This window comes from Pseudopipra pipra, chromosome 5, assembly GCF_036250125.1.
Source record: "Pseudopipra pipra isolate bDixPip1 chromosome 5, bDixPip1.hap1, whole genome shotgun sequence".
Classification (NCBI taxonomy): domain Eukaryota; kingdom Metazoa; phylum Chordata; class Aves; order Passeriformes; family Pipridae; genus Pseudopipra; species Pseudopipra pipra.
The window spans coordinates 39,105,267-39,126,708 of record NC_087553.1 but is presented as its reverse complement, the minus strand read 5'-3'; the positions used below and the strand labels follow the sequence as shown (position 1 = coordinate 39,126,708).

At 42.1% G+C, this 21,442-nt stretch overlaps 1 protein-coding gene across 1 annotated transcript in view; it reads left to right on the top strand.

Moving 5' to 3' along the window:
- The first annotated feature begins 10,703 nt into the window (after positions 1 to 10,703).
- TBC1D15 (TBC1 domain family member 15) overlaps positions 10,704 to 21,442 on the top strand; it is a 36,610-nt gene continuing 25,871 nt past the window's right edge. Inside the window, exon 1 of the mRNA XM_064655639.1 lies at positions 10,704 to 10,825. Within this exon, the coding sequence (XP_064511709.1) occupies positions 10,799 to 10,825 (27 nt within the window). The 5' untranslated portion in view covers positions 10,704 to 10,798. The remainder of the gene's footprint in view (positions 10,826 to 21,442) is intronic.

Genomic DNA, 21,442 nt, shown 5'->3' with positions numbered 1-21,442 from the left:
TAATTCAAGACTTCTAAGGTTACTTCCTAGGTTGTTTTTCCTTCTGTGAAATACTATTTTTGCTTCATTAAAGAGAATAGAACTAACTTTGAACAGGCTTGTAGACACAATACTAACCTACTTAAAACTTAATTAGAATATGCCAATTTATGAACTATTTACAGTTCACTGACTTTGTTAATCTTAGTTTGCATCAAATCATAGGATTTCTTTTTCCTGAGAAGTCAGGAAGTATATCTTGATATGAGGGTAACTTTAGCTACAGTTGCGTCCACGAGTTCCAGATGATGACCATAGTTTTTGGCAGTATTTGCTGTGCAAGCTCAACAAGGCCCCAAAGCTATCTCTTAACTGTGCTGGGCATTTGCTTATGCTATTCTTTGGAGGACTCTGCTCAACACCAGGATTTTCTCTCTATTTAGACAAGCCTGTATGTCTCAGTGATGTAGGTGTCTACTAAATGTAGGCTTTTTCTATCAAATAGCAATGTATACTCTTTGCTCCTGCATTTTTGGAGCTGTCATTTGCCCCTGTTTTGAGCAGAATGAGATGGAAATGGTGTTGAGAGTTGTGGAGAATCGGGAGTATTTCTTGTAAGATGGCTTGAAAAGTGGGAATCTTTGAAACTTTCACCATTATGACAAAGTATTATTCTGTCCAAGAGAACAGAAAATACTTTGGCTTGGAGAAGTTTTTGTTGTAATCTGATTAAAATGTTAAACTGCTCTACTTCCAAAATGAAAACTTATTTCAAGATGATCTCCTGATTCTTAATCTTAAAATTTTAAGACTTAAGTTTACTAAAATTGGCCAAAGCCTAAAATTGAGTGCCATGTTCTACAGCCATAAAATAATCTTTGACTGTAGGGAGGAGCTGGGTGCTCACTCATATTCCACTGGCCAGTTTTGAGCTTTGTTTGTGTTTATTCAGTACCAGGATGTTGAATGATAGACTGCAAAAATTGTTTTAATCTACTTCCAATGCTTTATACACTCAGACAAGTAGCATGGACCTAATGCAGCTGCACGGTGACTGTGAAAAGAGGGCTTCTTGCTTCCTGGTTGTTGGCTGCACTGATCCTTGTTGTTAGTGAATTACTACTACAGGAAACTTTGGGTGCTGGGGATCCCTATGTACAAGAAAGGAAACACGTGTGTTCTCTGCTTGCTTCCCTAGATCTTCTAGACAGTGATAGGTAATACAGCAGTAATACACAGTTCCCCTCAGTTTCAGAACATTGGGTTTTTTTCTCAAGAGGAGCTTTTCTTGCATCTTAACAGGTCTGTTTTTTTCAGTGTATCTAGTCTCGCTGATCCCTTCAAGGGGTTTTAATTCTTCGTGTTAGGTTACCCAGAAGATGCGCAATTTGAAAGCGTGACAAGGATGGATGATGAGTAGCAGTATTACAGCAATCTTCCCTGGCAATTGGTCATATCCTGTTTCCAAACCAGTGAAGAGAGAATACTGGAAGTTTAATGTTGAGTCCTTGCTACATCTGTGTCTGACTCCTGGTTCTTGGATAGTGGAAGTTGTGTGTAAGTAATCCAAGTTCAGAGGATTGGAAAGAGCAAGGACTCCTTTCTCCTCTGTTGCCAAATAGTTGCTATTCTGTGACAGATCCAAACTCAGGTAACAAATGTTTTTGAAATGCTGAAACTTAATTTGCAGGCCCTTTTTCAAGTTAGCTATCACTACATTCTGAAAAATCAACAAATTTGAGACTCACAGTGGAAGAGAACAAGTAATTTCTTTTTCAGAACAGAAAACTTACAACTGCCTAATCAGGCTTTTCTTAGTAAAAAGAAGAGGAAAACACATGATACCTAAATCTTTAAGTGCTATCAGTGCTATTTGATCATACAGGCAGTATAATGATTTTTTTACTGGAGTTTTCTCATTAGATAAGCTCATTAAGCTTAGCAGGCTCAATCAATTAGAAAGAAAACTTTAGCAGAGCAAAAGCAAACACTGAAAAGGACACAGCATTTTTAATGTCAAGTAACTTGACATTGTCAAATGTAGGAATACAGAAAATTTGAAAAATCATATTAAAAAATAGTATCTGACAGAGGCTTCACAGATCTCAAATTTCCCAGTGCATTGCTCCAGCTAGAGTTCTGAAATAAATCTTGGAGTATCCTTCATAGAAAGTAGTCCTGTGATAAATTAATTCCAAACAATAAATTGACTACAAAAAACGGAGCTTCTTTATCATGACTGCCAGTCTATCAATGCCTGATGTTAGAAGTGATCAATTCATGCAAATGAATCAATAGAAAGGAGGAAAAAAGGTGTACTGAAAATCAATACAGAAAGAAAACACTGTCACATCTAAAAATTGTTATATCTTACATTTTATTATGTTACAGAATTTGAAACTTGATGACAGTCTGTAATAAAGTCACCCTGAAAGTTACTGGATGTTAGGGCAGTGACCTAGCTTACAAAGAGATTTGCTAAAAAACTGAGACCACAGGTTTTTTATGTTACAAATACAATATTTCTGAACCCACCTCAGCATGATGTGATGAAAGATGGCATTGAGATGTCAAACCAGGCTCAGCAAGGTGGCTTTAAATTATGCTATCATACACCCCAGAGAGTGTAGTGTGAGCATAGCCTGAGTAAAATGCAGCTTTGATTCTCAGAGCTGGTCTTCGGCAGTTCAGAAAAGTTCATGAGGAAGAAACAGTTGTTGTTGAACCACATTTGTCAGTTTAGCAATAGCCCCAGGGCTACTGCATATGTGCAGCAAAACGAAGTCAACCATGGAACCAAGACTAAGGGGAATTTTCTACCAGCTATGTGTTTGTAATCTACTGTTGTCCTGCCTCCACAATGAATGCTTGTTCATGCTTCCCTAGTGAAAGCTGTTCAGGTGATGCTGTGGATTTGAATTGAATGGACATTCTGAGTGAAAATGGCAAGCAACAGGAAAAGCAGGGCAAGATGAGAGGAGTTTGCACAGTTTTTGTTTTGGTGTTCTTAGCCCTTTCACTTGCACTTTTTTTAAAAGTCAGTAGCTGTATCCTACTATCTTTGTGTCACTGAGTCACAGAATGGGTAAGGTTGGAAGAGACCACAGTGGGTCATCTGGTCTGACTTCCCTACTCAAGCAGGGTCATCCCAGACCACATTGCACAGGATTGCATACAGGCAGTTCTTGAATATCGCCAGTGAGTGTCTCCACAACCTCTAATGTTTTCTGTCAGAAGGCATATTTTCTAGTTGGTGAGATTTTTTTCACCAAGAAACTAAAATCTAGAGGTTTCTAGAGTAAATGTAGTTACTTCACAGATTTAGTCTTTCCAAAGTCTGTCAGCATCTCATTAAAGGGGCTGTATTAAGTGGTGAAGAGCAAGTGTACTACTTGTAGTTAACACCCTGCAATCGGAGTCCTATGGTGAATATTTCAAATAACAAGAGACAGCAGAGTATCCAATGCATCTCTGATGGCAAGTCTGCTCTCCCACTGTTTTCCAACATAAAGTAGTTGCAAAACAATCCGCAACTATAAGATGTGCCCATACCGAAGTTGGTTTGAGGCTTAAAATTACTCCAGTGAAGGTGCCTTCAAGGAATCTTGACCATTCTTTTAGTATGTGTATACTGCAGTGCTCAGCACCATGGGACACGGATTCTTTTTCAGGGACTTAGGGATTTCAGCCTGTATGGGAAATGGACTCTGAAGTGGGTTATGATGACGAATTAAGTTCAGGAAGTAAGTATTGCCTGACCCCTCCCCCCTTCTGCCCTTTCCCTGCCCCAAACAATTGTTCCTTTTGTTTCCTACTCTTTCCAGGAAATGTTGCTTGTTGGTATTGTAACGCATATGTAGAAGCGGTGGGCTATTTGTCTTTCCCTCTGCATTCCTAGCTCTGGCAATACTCATGTGCCAATCAGCAAACAACAGACCAGTTTCTGTTTAGTCATCACTCTCGGATAGCTTCCAACTACCTTCTGTGGAGGCTGATGCAATCATGAATCTTTCCTTGCATGACAAATGTAGAGCATTCATGTTGGTATCTGCTCTGCTGCTTTTATATTAAAAAAAAAAAAGTTCTTGTCCCACTGAGGGAACAAAGCTATTGTAAGCTGGTGATCAGTTGTACCAACCATAATTATCTGCTTATGTGACAACTCCTGTATGTTTTGCATGGATTCATATTCTGGAATTCTATTGATACACAGATAAAAAAAAATCAAGTACACAAACATGAACTCAGAGCTGTGGTTATGGATATACAAAATGTGATGTAGTGCAAATACTTCAAGAAAGCTCATCATCCAGCATACTGCCCTCATGTCTTTTTACATCTCCATGCCTTTACACTCTAAATACAAAGAAGTGCTGCTGGGGAATGGCGTTTCCTTCCTTTTAATTTTGGTCTAGGTGTACTTCATTTGTTTGTCTGTCCCCTTGTGCAGGTTAGGGGTTTGTTATGTTTTCTTTGAGGAACAGGTTAGAAAGGCTCTCATATCTTCATCTCTCAGTTTCTGCTTTGAGGTAGAAACATTTGGTGAGTAGAGAAGATCCTAACTGGTGAGTTAGGCTAGATTTTTTACTGACAAATAAATTAGGCCAGGGTGCATAAGGAGCTCTGGCCTTGAGAGCAGATGGCACAGTAGTACAGCTTTAATCCATGTGGTTAAGTCCTCTTCTGCCCTTTAAATCATATTTATATGCTGCTTGCTTGGAGTGGCTGTGCTGTTCCTTACATTGTCTCTAGGCATTAGTCTGAGAAGCCTTAAGTGGTATGGGCCATAATTATATAAAAGGGCATGCTAATGATAAAACAGAAAGGCTGACTGTAGGTCAGTACCCTAGGCTTACTTGGTTGACTTGTATAGATGTAGCCAGGGCCTTATCTCCCTCCTGCGCTTTTCATTCTGAAGTAGGATAGGAGGATTCTTTTTTTAACCTTTTCCTCTTGTGTGTGGAGAATAAGAGCATTTGACAGCTAAATCCTTGGACATTTCCTTTACTGTCTACAATACAATTCATTCTGAGGACTGGTACCTCTTAAAATATGGGGAACTTAAAAAGCCTGATCTGCAGCTATCTCCTGGGTGTCTTGTTGCAGCCAGAGTCCAGGACAGCACCCCATTTACTATCTGCTTATGATCTGCAACAAACTGGAGTAGCCTAGAAAAATTGTGAGTTGCATCTGTCAAAGCAAGGCTTGGAATATACCCATTTCTTGTGAGGAGAAAAAAAGGTCAAAGGGAAAGACATTTTTGGCACTATTTGTCTTTGTTCCTCTGCTGTGGGGTTTTTGTTTGTATAAATTAAGCCTGTGATGGAAGGACTTGACAGAATCTGCACTAGTCTTCTGTGGGCCAGGTTTTCATGTGGTTGAGCATGTGGGCAGCTGACACTTATGAATACAGGAAAGTATCTTGGAACTCTGCTGAAATAGCTGTGTGAGCAACAGCAATAGCAGCTGCTGCAGCTTTTGGCACAGCAGTAATAGCTATGCTTGCAGCTGTGACAGCAACAGAAGCCACAGGAAAGCCAGGAACACTCTGGCTGCACACTCAGTGCTGGCTGGTGTGCTGTGACTACCTTTATGTGACAGAAGATTCCTTATTAGAGCAGATGGTTAATTAAAATCCAATGAAGAGTGAGCCCCTAGGCTAAAGATACCTTCCTTCTTAGATTCCCATCTGTGTAGTGTGTGAAAGACTGGACTTTAGGATAGCGCTACTGACTGTCCTGTTGTTTCATTAATGGGCTTATGGAGGAGGGAGAGGAACCTGCTAACACTATATTGGCCTATGGAACTTGATATTCTATATCATTCAGGTTTGTAAACTGAAATAATGTAATGCATCATTACAGGCTGGGAAACAGCTTTGCACAGATGGATCTGAGTGTCGCAGTGCACAATAAGTTAGTGATGAGCCAGAAAAGAAAGCCATCCTGAGTTGCATCAGGAAGAGCACTGACAGCAGGCTGAGGGTGATGATAACTCCCCCAGCCCTGGTGAGAGACTTCTGGAATGCTGGGTCTGCTGCTGAGTTCCGTAGTACAACAGAAACACTGACATCCCAGAGTGAGGCCTGTGAAAGGCTATCAAAGATAATTAGCAGACTGGACCATCTGTTATACAAACAGAGGCTGACAGAGTGGGGACTGTTCAGTCTCTAGAAGGCTCAGAAGATCTTGTCAATGTCTAAAAATACATTATGAGACAGTAAAAAAGGTGGAGCTGATCTCTTCAGTGGTATCCAATGAAAGAACATGACAAAATGGACCCAAACTGAAATACAAGAAATTTTATTTAAGCGTAAGAAAAATGTTTTGCATTCCAAAAGTGGGCAAACACTGGGGGGCTGATGGGATTCATCCTCAAAGAGCTGGCTGATGTCATCACAAAACTTCTCTTGATGATTTTTGAGTGGTCTTGGGAATCTGGAGAGGTCCCAGCTGACTGGAAGCTGACTGGTGAATGTTGTCCCGATTTTCAAAATGGGCAAGAAAGAGGACCCTGGAAACCACAGGCCTGTTAGTCTCACTTCAGTGCTTGGTGAAGTTATGGAGAAGATTATTCTGGGAAGTATTGACAGACACCTGAAAGACAACACAGTCATTGGTCACAGCCAGCATGGCTTCATGAGAAGTCCTGCTTATCCAACCTGATTTCCTTTTATGACAAGGTAGCCCACCTAGTTGATCAAGGGAAGCCAAGTGATGTAGTCTTTTTGGATTTCAGTAAAGCTTTCAATACTGTCTCTTACAGGATCCTTCTGGACAAAATGTCCAGCACACAGCTGGATAAACACATCATGTGGGGGGTGAGCAATTGGCTCACGGGTCGAGCACAGAGGGTAGTAGTGAATGGGGTAACACCAGACTGGTGACCTGTCACGAGTGGGGTTCCACAGGGCTCCGTCTTGGGCCCTGTGCTCTTCAACACCTTCATAAATGACTTGGACACAGGACTGGAAGGGATACTAAGCAAGTCTGCAGATGACACAAAGCTGGGAGGAACTGTTGAGTCCCTCGAAGGCAGGGAGGCCCTGCAGAGAGACCTCGACAAATCAGAGGACTGGGCAATCACCAACAATAGGAAGTTTAACAAGGAGAAGTGCTGAATTCTGCACCTGGGATGGGGCAACCCTGGATGTTCATACAGACTGCAGAATGAGACACTGGAAAGCAGTGCCATGGAAAGGAACCTGGGGCTAACTTTGGAAAGGTAAGAATTAACTGATGTCCAGCAGTAATACAAATGGGATTTATCTTTTAGTTCTTTACTTAGTTGACAGCTCCAGGAAGGTCAGCTTGAGGAAAAAGCCTTCCACACAACTTCTTGAATGAAAATTTTACAAATAATAGGCAAATCTAGCTCTGAGTTGACTTGATAGGGAAGCGGGACCTTTGGCAGTGAGTGAGAGTGGAAAGTAATTGTCTTTAAAATGAGTAATGGCATTTTATGTCGGTCCCTGGAGAAGGGTGAGAGTTAGTAGATAGACAAGAGGAGCTAGATGAGAGGGGTAAAGTAACATGGGCTAGACAAATGGCAAAAACATTCTGCAGAAGTCCAAACAGATCAAAATCGTGTCAGTCACTGTCAGCAAACGAAATGGTACAAGAAAAAATATTTAGCTGTATGGATAGATAGGGAAAGCTGTGTTTTGTTGTTATTGTACAAGAAAAAGTCTGCAAGGGAGCGAGCTATAACATGAAAGACAGAGTCCAGAGAGATCTCTAAGACTGAGGCATTAACTGAGCTGTGGGCCTTGGAGATAGATGGATATTGATATTGAAGAGAGAGAGATGAGTGCCAAGAGAGTCTGGAAGAAGATAAAACCATCTTGTCCATTAGCTGCCTGCAGACTATAAAAAGAGATTTTAATTTGGATCAGGATTGATGGTTGTAGTAGAAACGTGGTGGTGAGTCATGAGATAAATGTGTATTTATTGACACAATTTCTAACAAAGAAAGAGAGGCTTTGATTCAATATGCTAATGATCAAGTCCCAGAGACAGGAGAACTAGAAGATGGCAATCATGCTAGTGAAGAAAGCAGACTTCAAGGAGTCTGTTGTAGATTGTGATTTGGCTAACAAAACTGAGATGGGACTCTTAATTCTGAGCTTCTTCTAGGAAAGGAACTTTGAAAGAAACCTTGACAAAGCAATTTCATTGAAGGGCCAGAATGAGGGGATGCAATGGAGCTGAGTGAAGAAGTCCCCAGTGTTCACTGCAGATTTCAGGGAGATTAGAGATGACAACGGGATGCAGAAGGGAATAGGATTACAGATGGGTGTGTAACTAATGTATTGTTATATTGCAAGGAGAAAGAAATAAAGGAAAAAGATAAGAAGGGGAAAGGATTACAATGGACACATGGGAGACCAAATGAGATGAAACCAGTGTGGGTGTGAAAGATGGCTGTAACAACTGCATCTCTCAAAGCAATTAATTAATGGTGATACCTTTTTAATGTGTAGCCTTCTCTTTTATATTCACCATAACACACAGTTTTGCACTTTCAAAATTCAAAGAAAGAAACAACCAAAGAAAGGATGTCCATTTTTGCTACACCCATACAGCTTTCCAGATCTAGACATTAATACAAGGACTTGTGTTCTGACTGTGTTTTTATTTCATTTTCTCATCTTTATGTATGTTTGTATACAGTCACAAACAACTTTGAAACAAATCAGTATTTGTCTTGAGAATTGCAAATCTAGTTTTCCATGGTGAAAAGTACAGTACTGGGTGTTAATCTAATCAAATGAGTTTTTAATTTGAGAGGTCAGAAGCAAATTATAATGCCATTTTGTGACAGAAACAAAAAAATCCAAACAAACAAACAACCAAAACCCACCCCAAACCCCAGCAAATTACCTTTGCTCCTTCAGAGTAGCAAATCACTTCCGTGCAAGCATCTCATTTGTCCATTTCAAATAAACAATATTTGAGGATATACTGTTTGCTCAAAATATTTTATAATGGTGTTGGAATATAACCAATATCTTAAAAAAAAAATCTTTATTTATGGCTCTCAGCAGCATCCTATGTTGCAGACATTAAGTGAAAACCAGGGGTTTTTAAAGTAATACCACACGTTATATACTTTTCCAGGTAAAGAAAACCAATCAAACCAATCAGAAGAATTATTTCAGGCTTTATAAATCTGTACATATACGAAAGCTGAATATTTGCTAACATGGATGAGATTGTAATTAAGATTTGCCTTTGTCCCATGATGAATATGAATGTGTTACTTGGTGAAAGCCATCATCTCAAAAACGGTGTAGTTTTCACTAACATTAACATCCACTGGTCAGATTATGTGACCAACACATCTGTTCTAGAACAAGCAGCAATCACAAGTATTGAGGCCATGTTGCTGAGAACACAGCTGTGTTGGGCAGGACACGTCTCCAGGATGAAGGACCACTGCCTCCCTAAGATCTTGCTTTATGGTGAACTTGCCACCGGCTGCCGCAAGAGAGGAGCCCTGAAGAGGAGATACAAGGACTCCCTGAAACAACATCTCAGCCTTGGCCATATTGATCACCATAACTGGTCTACTCTGGTCTCCAATTGGGAGGTCTGGAGACACGCCATCTATAACGCTGCTGCTTCCTTTGAGAAAGCACGCAGGATCACTCTTGAGGAGAAAAGGCAATGCAGAAAGAATAGTGCATTGCAGAATATACCACCTAAGGAGTCTTTCTGCTGTGCCTTTTGCAACCGAACGTGTCTATCTCGTATTGGCCTTTTTAGCCACCAACGCGCCTGCAACAAATGTGGGTAGAGCCCTTCCCAAATCTTCATCCGCGAAGCTCAGCTGTGATGAAACATCTGGTATATGAGTGTTGGGGCAGCTTTGTAGTACCTATGGGCACCCTGATATTTACATTGAGACATTAGAACACCTTCCACTACCTAAAACGGGTCAGCAAGAGAAGTAGAGAGGGCTTTTTATAGGGGCATGTAGTGATAGGACAAGGGGTAATGGCTTCAAACAGGCAGCGGGTAAGTTTAGAATGGCTATTAGGAAGAAATTCTTTACTGTGAGGGTGGTGAGACACTGGAAGAGGTTGCAAAGACAAGCTGTGGGTGCCCCATCCACAGTGTGTTCAAGGCCAGGTTGGACGGGGCTCTGACCTGGTCTAGTGGAAGGTGTCCTTGCCAAGGCAGGGGGGTGGGAACCAGATGTTCTTTCAAGCCCTTTTCAACCCAAACTACTCAATGATTCTATGACTAGACAACAGCAGGAAGGGAAAGAAAACAACTACAGAGAATATGATGTGTATTTTATATAAAACTTTCAACATTGCTCAAATTATAATTGTGATCTCAGGTGGCTCAGGAAAAGCTTTAAAAAACACAAAAAAAACCTGGAAAAAAAAAAATAAAAAAAGAGTAATCCCGTCTTTCCCCCTCGCTGCCGCACCCGCACGTTTTCGTGGGGCGGTCACCATTGCTCCGGCCGCTACAGGGCCCGCACCTGGGCACCTGCCAGCCTCACGGCGGCCTCCGTGCGTGCAGGGAATTCAAAATGAGAGAAACGGCCGAGGAAAACAACCCCACCCTTTGCAAAACAAGAAAGGATTCCCCCCTCTCCCCGCCCCGGGGTCGGAGCGTTCCAGCCCCGCCCCGTAGCACTAGCCCCGCCCCACCTCGTAGCCCCGCCCCCACCTGGGAGCGCCCGTCCCGCGTTTCCCCGCCCCGACTCAGTGCGCATGCGCGGGACGCGGCGGGTGACGCGTTGTTGTGGCGCGGCGGGGAAGCACGTGAGGAGCGCGACGTCACCATAAACACTCGTGGGCAACATGGCGGCGGCGCCGCCGAGCGGACAGGTAACGGGGGCGGGCGGGGGCGTCCCCTCTCCCACCTCTCCCCGCAGGGGTCGCGCCGGGACCGGCGCTGGGCCGCCCCGGCTGATGGGAGTCCCAGGTTAGCGACAGTTGTGCCGCTGCATGGCCGGGCGGGGGCTTTTACCCCCCCGCCGTGCGGGGTCTCCTCCTGAGGCCGCCCCTCGGGCGGGCCGGGCCCTGGCACCGGTCGCTGGCCCTGTGCGCCGGAGGGGGCCGCAGCCGGCGGGCGGGACTCGGGCCCTTCCCTGGCCCACACCTGTGGCCCGGGCCGCGTCCCGCGGCACCTCGGCACCTCGGCTCTGGCCCCGGTCCCGGGTTGTCAGGGCACCGCTCTCCGCCGGAGGCGGGCGGCCCCGCGTCCGCGCTGGCGCTGAGCCGGAGGTGGAGGAACGGGACTTGTCCCGTCTACGTGGCCGCGTGTCCCAGCGGTGCTCAGGGACGGCAGTGGCCTTTCCCCCGCCGGCGCGCTGGCAGTGTGCGGGAACCCGCCTGGCGCGGGTACGTAGCCTTGGCAGTCGAATGGTTTGGTAATTGAAAGGTTGTTATGTGCCGCGGACCCTTGCCGAGTATTCCTGAGTGAAGCAGTAGACCATGACAAGGATTCAGATCTCAGGAGGGGGAAGGTACTGGCAACCCTCCCTGCCTCCCTCCTCCCCCGCCAACAGACACGGGTTGTGTCTGTATTGGTTTATTGTAGAAATATTTTTATTTCATTACTGTCTTCTAAGTGCGTTACTTTGCAGTGCTGGGCTCTCGAGCACGTGGATCTTTTATTTAGGATTTAAAATCTCGGTGTCGTGTCTGACTGTGTATCTAGCCACGGTGAGTGTGTGACAGGCTGTGGAATCGCTTTTCCAACATAAGGCAGAAAATGATTGTTTCAGCTCATGCTGATCTCTGCACAAGAGAACATGTATAATTAGCCACGTTGGCACTTCTCCGAGGATGCTGAATAGTGCACCCAGCTAGTGTAAAAATTCAGTAGAAATCTTGCTTTGTCCCAATTTACCATATCTGTTTCAACCAGAACTCGTGGAGCAGGCAATTCGCGCATCTGGAGTTGATCCAGTTTTATTTTTATGTTCATTACTGTTGTTAGATGCTGCAAATATAAAGATAGCCTTACTGCCCTCCCAACTGTTTCTAGCTATGCACATCCAGTTTTTATGTATACAGAGAATTTCTTTTTCTGATTTTGTGTATTTTAAGCTCAATTCAGAAGTTTATGGGATGATGGGAAATACTTTAATTTTTGCAGGTTGGTTCCCCCCCCCCCTTAGGCTTTTGTCAGGATCTTCTTCATGATGTTTCTCCTGAAAGCAGCTATATTGTCATAGTTTATATGAGAGGCTAAAACTACTGTGGATTAGTTGCTTGTGAATTTGCTATGTATTCATTGTCCCTCTAAAAGAAGCCTGTTTGCATGAGATTAAATCTCTTAAGGCATTGCAAAACTCTGTTTCAGTTATTCCACATCCACAATACTAATGCAACTTGTTAATGCAGCTTCTAATTCAGTAACATTCTTTGCCTCTTTTAATGCAGAGGAAAAATGACTTATATTTTCTCAAAGCGCATGAAGTGGATGGGCTGGTTTGAAGTTTCACTGCTCTTGGGAACAGTTCCATCTTTCTCTTTATTTCCCCACCTGTGTGTCACACTTCTGCTTTCTTGGATACTGTACTAATTCAATTTCTCAGTGGCTTTAGTGAGCTGAAATAACACATAAAACTGATTGTGCTTATTTTTATCCGCGTTACTTTTCTGTTGGGAGCACACTGGACCATAGGTTGGTCCTTTGGATGGCAGCACGTTTTTAGAAGGGCTCACAAACTAGTGGAACTTCACTCCAGCTGAAATAAACACTGTGTAAGTTGGTACAGCATTCTCACATCAGGCATTTTGTATTTCAGCATGTTTCCAAGCTGTTGGTGTCGTGAATTAATTACACTGTTCATTATGGTAGTGTGGTGTTGTAATGAGGTGTTTCAAGTGGTACCTTTCTGCAAGAGTACTAGGCATTAGTTTGTGGGGTGCTTTAGACTCACTTGGCAGATCTTATCACATGGAAGTGATGTATTTTAATTTATGGGTTATTTTCTGCAAAATATTACACCAAGTAATTCTATGGAATGTGCATGACAGTATATTAAGTAGTTGGGAGAGCCTTCATTGTCTCAGCTTTCATAATTTTAGCAAACTATGTAAGATTGTGGTTTCTCTTATATTTTTACTGTTTGCCTTCCTCTTCCTTATTTTTTTAAATTCCTAGACATGATTAATATCAGTGGATTCAGAACTTGGCTATTTAATATAGTCTCTGGTTTCTGCTCTGTACATTAATGGGATATGAATTATAAATTTGGTTACCTCACATACTACTTTACCTGGATTTTTGTCCTGTTATTTTTTTCTTACTGTTTCCTGTCTCAGAATGTTCTTATCAGTGTTTTTTCTATATGGATGGTTAACTCAGTTCAGGAAAACTTAAGTTAATGCAGTTGAGTTCTGGAGTCGTGACTCATTCTTTATTAATGACCATCTGCCCTAGAACAGAGTGTGCTTCAGTTTTTTGCCCTTTCTTAGAGTTGCCATTTTTTTCTGCACGTAACTTGGCAATAAGGTCTTTTGTTTTCAGAGCTTTTGACTTCATGGATGAAGACAGGTATATTTTTTCTCTTTTTGTTGCTTAGCAAATGGGAGTTTCTTTACTATATTTTGGAGAACTGACTGTGGACTCACACTTATAACAGATAATCATGTTAGAAAATGAGGTAAAAAGTTGTGTATGGAGAGAAGTACAAACTTCAATTTTAGCCTGTCAGTGTATAGGCTATTATTGCAACTGGTCTAAAGACAGTAACAATTTTTTTTATGTTCTTGGAGTTCAGAGTATCTTCAGCACAAGTGCTGTTAGATCTTTCTCAAATTACCAATTGACACGTGGGCTGTCAGAGAAGTTATTTTGCACTTGACTATGCTCTTGCTCTTGGAGTTAAACTTCAGAGCATTAACTGGCCAAACATCTGAGCTTTAGTTCTTAAGCTCAGATGTTTGGCCAGTTCAGGAACTAGAAGTGTTCAAGTGGTACTGTAGCTGTTACTAAACAATAATGTTCTAAGTGCTGTATTGTTGGGGGATGGGATGTGGCTTTACAGTTGAGTTTGGTTTTTTTTCTTATAACCAGGACTAGCCAAGAGATTTCAAATGTGGTATGTTAAAATTAGCTTTGCATCCTTCAGGTAGTTTGTTGGCACACATACAGTGAATTATTTTAGGTGTATATGTATTCTGTAGTATGGGCAGTTTCTTGCTCCACCTTGTACTCGTTAAATTTGGGTGCACAGAGGCTGCTATAATATGCTTGTTTGTTGTAACTTTTTCAGCCTTTATAATTTACTATGTATACAATCATTATTCTTTGTGTTTATATTGTACTTTGTAGGTTTTATTTGAACAGAATTTAAATTTGAATTTAGTTAAGGGTCATTATGCTTGAACGTAAAGCAGTTCAGTGATAATTGTGAAATTTCTGTATCTTCTTTCTGTTTTCTATTCATTAAGGATTTCTCTTCACAAAAGTGCTCACAATAGGAACAGCATGTTACCACCCCAAGCTCTTACTCTCCGTACCCTGAATAGACTTGTATTTGCACTGATATCCCACTATTAATGGATATTGTAGTAGGTTGACCCTGGCCAGATACCAGGTACCCACTAAAGCCGCTCTCTTACTCTCCCCTCTGCAACTGGACAGAGGAGAGAGAACACAAAACAGCTAAGAATTCGTGAGTAGAGATAAGAGCTGGGAGAGGTCAGTGACTGATTACCTTCACGGGCAAAACAAGACTCAAAGTGGGGATAGGACTTACATTTATTACTAATAGGATAAGAGCCAAAGAGTGAGAAATAAAACAGTCTTAAAAACATTTTCCCCCCACTCCTCCTTCCTTCCATGTTCTCCCTCCTTCCCTCAAGCAGTGCAGGGGGATGGGGAATGGGGGTTTCGGTCAGTTGTTGTTTCTGCCACTGCTCAGGGAGAGGAGTCCTTCCCCTGCTCCCCTGGGGTCCCTCCCATGGGAGATAGTCCTTGATGGACCTCTCCAGCGTGAGTCCATCTCTCAGGCAGCAGTTCTTCCCAAACTGCTGTCCCGTGGGTCACTCCTCTGTGGGGTGCAGTCCTTCATGAATGAGCTGTACCGACCTGCGTCCCCCCAGGGGCCACAAATCCTACCTGGGAAAAACCTGCTCCAGTGTGGGCTTCCCTCTCCCCGGGCCGCAGGTCTCTGGCAGGACCCCGCTCCATCCTGGGCCTCTCACAGGGTCACAGCTTCCTTCATGCATCCACCTGCTCCAGCATTGGTTCCTCCATGGGCTGCAGGTGGGTCTCTACACCCCAATGGTCCTCCATGGGCTGCAGGGGCACAGCTGCTTCACCATGGGCTGCACCACGGGCCGCAGGGACCTCAGCTCCGGTGCCTGGAGCACCTCCTGCCCCTCCTTCTGCATTGACCTTGGTGTCTATGTTGTTATTCCCATGTTCTCACTCCGCTCTTCCCTGACTGGAATTTTCTTCTGCACGACAACCTTCTGTTCTTAAATATGTTATCACAGAGCTGTTACTATCACTTCTAATTGGCTCGGCCTTGGCCAGTGGCAGGAAGTCCATCCTGGAGCTGGCTGGCATTGGCTCCATGGGACAGGGGAAGCTTCTAGCAGCTTCTAACAGAAGCCACCCCTATAGCCCCCCCCGCTACCAAAACTCAGCCACAGAAACCCACTACATATATGTAGCAGAAATATTTTGTGTTTCAAGAGATCGGCAGAGCTTGAAAAATGTACTGTTGTCAAGCAGGAAACCTTTCGTATGATACATGGTTCCTGGTGTTGTGAGCTTTCTCCTGTTTGTCATAGTATGAACAGTATTTGTGGGATTCTGTCCCTCCTCACCCCACCTCCACTTAGAAACTTGGTGTTTTTAAGACTTTAGCAGGGTGTGAAATTTTACTGTCTTAGGAAAAAAGTTGAGCCATAGGCTAAGCAAACAAAAGACATAAAAGGCTGAACAAGGCGAAATGCAAGGTTCTGAACCTGGGTTGGGCCAGTCCCAAGCATAAGTACAGACTGGGTGGAGAATGGATTGAGACGAGCCTGGGGGGAAAAGCTTGGGGGTGTTAATGGATGAAAAGTTCAATATAACTTGGCAATGCACACCTGCAGCCTAGAAAGCCAAAAGTATCCTGGGCTGTGCATCAAAAGAAGTGTAGTCAGCAGATCAAGGGAGGTGATTCTCCCCTTCTACTCTGCCCTTATGAGACCCTATGTGCTGTGCACCTGGCATAAGAAGTAAGGATATGGACCTGTTGGAGCAAAGAGGGCCAGGAAGATCATCAGAGGACCTCTTCTACGAGGCCAGGCTGAGAGTGTTGGGGGTTTTCACCCTGGAGAAGAAGAGGCTCCAGAGACACCGTAGAATACCTTCCAGTACCTAAAGGGGGCTTACAAGACATCTGGAGAAGGATATACCTTTTCACAAAGGTACGTAGTGATAGGATGAAGGGAAATGACCTTAAGCTGAAGGAGGATAGTAGGTTCAGATTGGATATTAGGGAGAAATTCTTTACTGTGAGGGTAGTGAGACACTAAAACAGGTTGCTCAGAGAGGTTGTGTACTCCCTATCCTCGGACGTGTTCGAGACCAGCCTGGATGGGGCTCTGAGTAACCTGGTTTAGTGGAAGGTTCCCTGCCTATGGGAGGGTGGGTTGGAGCTAGATGATCTTTAAGGTCCCTTCCAGCCCAAACCATTCTATGAATCTATGATTTATATTTTATTAAAATTTGAATGCCAGAAGTTGTAACATATCTTCTGTGGAGCAGAAGATCATGTTGGTCAAGTAATGTTAACTTGATGTTTTGTGGAGCACTCAAATGTACTCGCACCTGGTCATTGGAAGCAGGCTCTTGATGCAGTAGGTACTTCAACGCGCCCGGTGACAGTTTAGCAGTGGATATGTGAATAAGCTCTGGGCAAACCTCGGCTATTCCAAAGAGGGAGATGGAAATTCAAGCAGCAAAATGCAGAGTTGAGTTATGTTTTAAATTCAGTTATATTTCTTCTTACTTAAAGCTTAATTCTAAACTAAGATGCTTTCTTTTGTGGATGTAAGGTCTCTCAGGCCAACCATTGCCTAAATTGAATTTATTTTAATGGCCTGTAATTGTTTCCTTATGGTGTTGAGTCTTTTGTTCTGTTTACTTCCCTTCAGAATCTGAAAATAAGGTGCTGCACGGCTGCTATATCTGTTGTTACTGTTTGTGGACAGACCCATTTTTCTTTAATTTGTAGTCTGTGGAGCATTCAAATTTTCTTACTCTTTGACTTTCTTATAAGCACACCTGCTTGCTGCTTCAGCTCTTGAATCCACAGCAAGGTCCTTTACCTGATTCTTTAATACAAGGCAAAAATGAAGTAACTGTTATTAAAAAATTGTTAAAATCAGGATTTGCACAGTGCAATAATTACTGACTCCAGAGCAGTGGCTGATTCACTGTACAAATGCTGCAAGCTATGTCTGTTATGAGAAGCTGGATGGCGTCTTGGCAGAGTAATGCTGGCCCCAAGCTGTACTCTCTGGCAGAAAAGGAGAGTGAGTTGAAGACACTCTCCAAGAACATAGGGTATGAGTGTGAAGTGTCTGAAACATGGGATGAGCTAACTGGGAGAGTTGCAGTGCTTCTCCATTCTCTTACATGTCCTCAGTTTGGCAGGTTGTTGGTGTGTGTTACAGACCTAAGAACAGGAGTTACAAGTTATGAATGATCAGTGCCATGGTCACAGCTAGTACTTAGGTGCCCAGCACAGGCAAGGTGGAAAATGGCAGGACCATCCTGTTCTGTGTAGATCTTAGCTCTCTTTTTTTTGTTTTCTATACCTCATAGGCTTAGGGTGCAATGTTGTCATCTTTCACTAGCTGGTAGCACAGGGCTGTAAATTGCCATCAAATGGCAAGCATTAAATCACAAAGCTTTGCTTGTGTTCTGGCATATATTGTAATTGTGGGTGTGGTATGCTGGAGGCTTCTGCTTATGGGTATCTTTGGCAATAAAAGCTACAAACATGTCCTGTTGACTGCTCATTGTTAGCAATACAGTAAAGATATGGAGATATGAATTGTCCATGCTGTGTCCTTATGATATTAAGAATGATACAATTTCTTTCTCAGAAAATGTTACTGGGGTTACAGTGGGACTTCAGAAAGCTATTTTTTGCTGGACATGGACTATAAATACTTGAACAGTTTTTCCATAACCTTAACTAGCATATGCCATGACGTGTAAATTGAGCCTACATCCTGCTGCTTCCATCTGGGTTTTTTTCATAGTAGGTGGATAGACAACTATTGCTTTGTGCAGCTTTCCTGAATTTTTTCTTGTCGTTCCCTGTTTATACAGACCCTCAGTCAGCGTATGAGTTGGAATAGCTGTTATCTCTGTGTGGCACTTATGCTTTCTATGACTGCTTAGAATGAATTGTGAATTCACCTTTGACTTCTGTAGCACCTATAGAAAAAAAAAAAAATCAGGTCAAGGTGGCTTACCAGCATTTGAAAACTCTTGCATCCATTTTTAGCTTTTGGTAGGATTCTGAAACAGACAGGCAATGGGTCTAGTTTTTATTCTGTAGAACTGGAAAAATAAATATGGTGTGAGTCATGCTTGCTGACTGACAGTGTGGACTTGCTCAACAAGTAGGAAAGACCGATGAATGTAAGCTTCCTGGGTACACAGTATTTCAAACTTGAAATTTTAGGATTATTAAAAAGTAATACTCTAATAATCTTTTTTCCTATCTTCTCCATAATTTTCTCATAGAAAAACATTGCCAACTGAATGCTTTCACAGTCATAAGTTGCCTTAGGTAGTCATGCTTATGATTTGAAGCATTCTAGGAACTTTAGGATACCAGGGATGGATAAATCTGGAAACTGTTCTGCATAGAGCTAGCTTTAATGAATGAAATGTCTCAAATGTCTTAAATGCCTGAAAACCTTTCAGTAATTCTGATACATGTACAACTACCAGGTATAATTAAAATTTGTTTGAAATCAAGTAATTTTCAAAGTTGTTCAGCTCCTGTCACATTACATGTTCATTTGCTTTGGATGTGTTGGTGTGTGCCTTTGACAAACACTCTTCTTTTTTCATTTGTGTTTTTTTTTGTGGGACCAGCAGGGTCTGGCTTTCATTTATGTAATAACATCTAAACCTGAGAAACATGCATCTCTTGGACAGTTGAACAGATGTTTGCAAACAGGTATGGAAGAAAAAACAAAATCGTCATTGTTTAAATGTGTAGTTTGGCCTTTCATTGCTGGACAGCTGTTTTGGCCCTGAGCATCTGAGTAACAGATGCTGCTTTTCTTCCCTGGGCTTCTATTTCTGCAACCAGTGGATTGACTGTGCAGAGCACAGAATTCTGATTAGGTGGATGGGTTGAAGGGCCGTGATACTGGGGTGAGGGATACCTTTGGGTTTTGATTAAAACCCAAGGGACGTGTTAACTTATCACCTGTGGTGTGCACTTATTGACATGAACTTGTCTTTTTTTTCATGATGTGCTTATTGATTTTGTGTAGACTTAGAGGAAGAGTGATGGCTCTAATCATATGAAAATGCAAATGAAAGATAGAGCTTGACTCTACCTGCTTCTCACCTTTGAAAAAGAGACTATGATGAAATATGTAAAATAATGAATAGTACAAAACGAAGGTGAGCCAGTGGTGTGTTTTGCTGTCTTGTGATACAGGAAGTATGATGGACTAATTGAACTGATGACATCCTTTAAAACTCTGTAATTCTTTCACACAGTGGGTAATGAGGCCTTTGTAGTTCACAAATGTCCATCACTAAAGGCAAAAAGTTATAAAGATGTAAAGAGATTGGGTTGCTTTTCTGCGCAGAGGGTGTTGAGAGGTAATACTGAGGCAGATTTAGGTCAGGTTTGGAGGGATTATAGTTATTCCAACTGCTAATAAGGGGGCAGTGGTCTCATTATCTTACCTTGTTTGTGTGTAGTTCCTTCTAGTGTCTCCATATGTACCAGGATCTCACTACATAGATTTTGCACGCACACTTTACACAAGTCCTTTGTATTTTAATGATGCTTCTGATTGTCCTCCAACATTTTCTGTCTTTTCTCTCACATGTTATTTCAAGACATTTATCTTTCATGTTCTGCAGTAACCTACTCTTTAGGCAAGAGGCAGTGTATGATGCTATTGCCTAGTTTTGAAATGTCTGTTCTCCTGGCTACTGAAGAGGTCCAGGTGTGCTGGCTGACCAGGCATTTCCCTGATTGTTGTGCTGCAGAGGCACTGAGCAAATGGACCTTTGTGGAGCTTTGTGGACCATGCGTGGGATTGAGCTACACAGTGTAATTCCAGTTGTCTACTGTTGGATGGGGTTTTATTCAAACCTAACTATTGGCATTCTTTTTATTTTATACTTTCGGTATTACTAATTACTTGTATGTGTAATTTAGCATTACTTTTCCTCTTTGAATAGCTTGCCAGTTTTGCAATACTATAAAAAAAAGAATGTGTTGCAAACTACATTTTACTGTAAGGTGCTGTAACAATACTTAGTAGCATTTTTGAATTTTAAGCTTGCTAAGGACATTGTGTGAAATACAGTTGCCCAGTGTAGCTAATCTTCAGGTGCTACTACTGTAGAATCATATTTTCAAAATCGATTTGTTCAAACACAGTTATGGAGTTAATCTTACAAGTACTGCTGAACAGAGCAGCTCAGTATTTGCAAAAATTAAAGGATGGTAACTTTTAAAATGTTTTGCATTGGGATTAACTGTGAAAAAGCACTTTCTAGATATTCTTTTGTATGATTAATGCCATCTCTTTCTTCAAATTAGTTATGTTATTGTGTCTTCTAGACTCCAGTCAACAGTTGGAAAAAATAAATACAAGTTTGCACTTGTTATTGGATAAGAAAATCTCAACAGCTTGGCCTTCTAGCCTTTCAAACTTGGAGAAGTTTTTTTCTTAAGTAATAGTAGGAGGGAAATAAGCTGCATTGTGAGAAGTCCTCTGTTTTACAAATACCCTCCAAACTTCTGAGCATGTTCTTTGGTTTTATCACCTGTTTTGGTGGAGGGCAGGGCAGGGAGCTGATGCTGTTATGAAGATTTTTTAGTTGCATGACCGCTGTGGCATTGGGAACACATTTTCTTTTCCCATGAAAGGAATCATTTGTGCTTCTGAAATTTCTTGCTTGTGTAAAAGGAAGGGAAGTTTAAGAACGAAAACTAAACCAGAAAGGGTGATTTAAGTGAATTTTACTGCTATTTTTAAGCCATGTTTTCTCATCTGGCTAGTTAAGCTTACACACTTAACGTTTTAGTTTACTGGCCTGACTGCAAAAGTGATGATTTTAAAAACTTGGCAAATAAGTAAGTGAGAAAAAGAGATACTGATATTTTAGTACCAGTGGAATACACTATCTGTTTCTGATCAGTTGAGAATTACTAGGCTTTGCCTTCAAAAATATGTAGTTCTTAAATCAGTGTTCACAGCTTGGGTTGA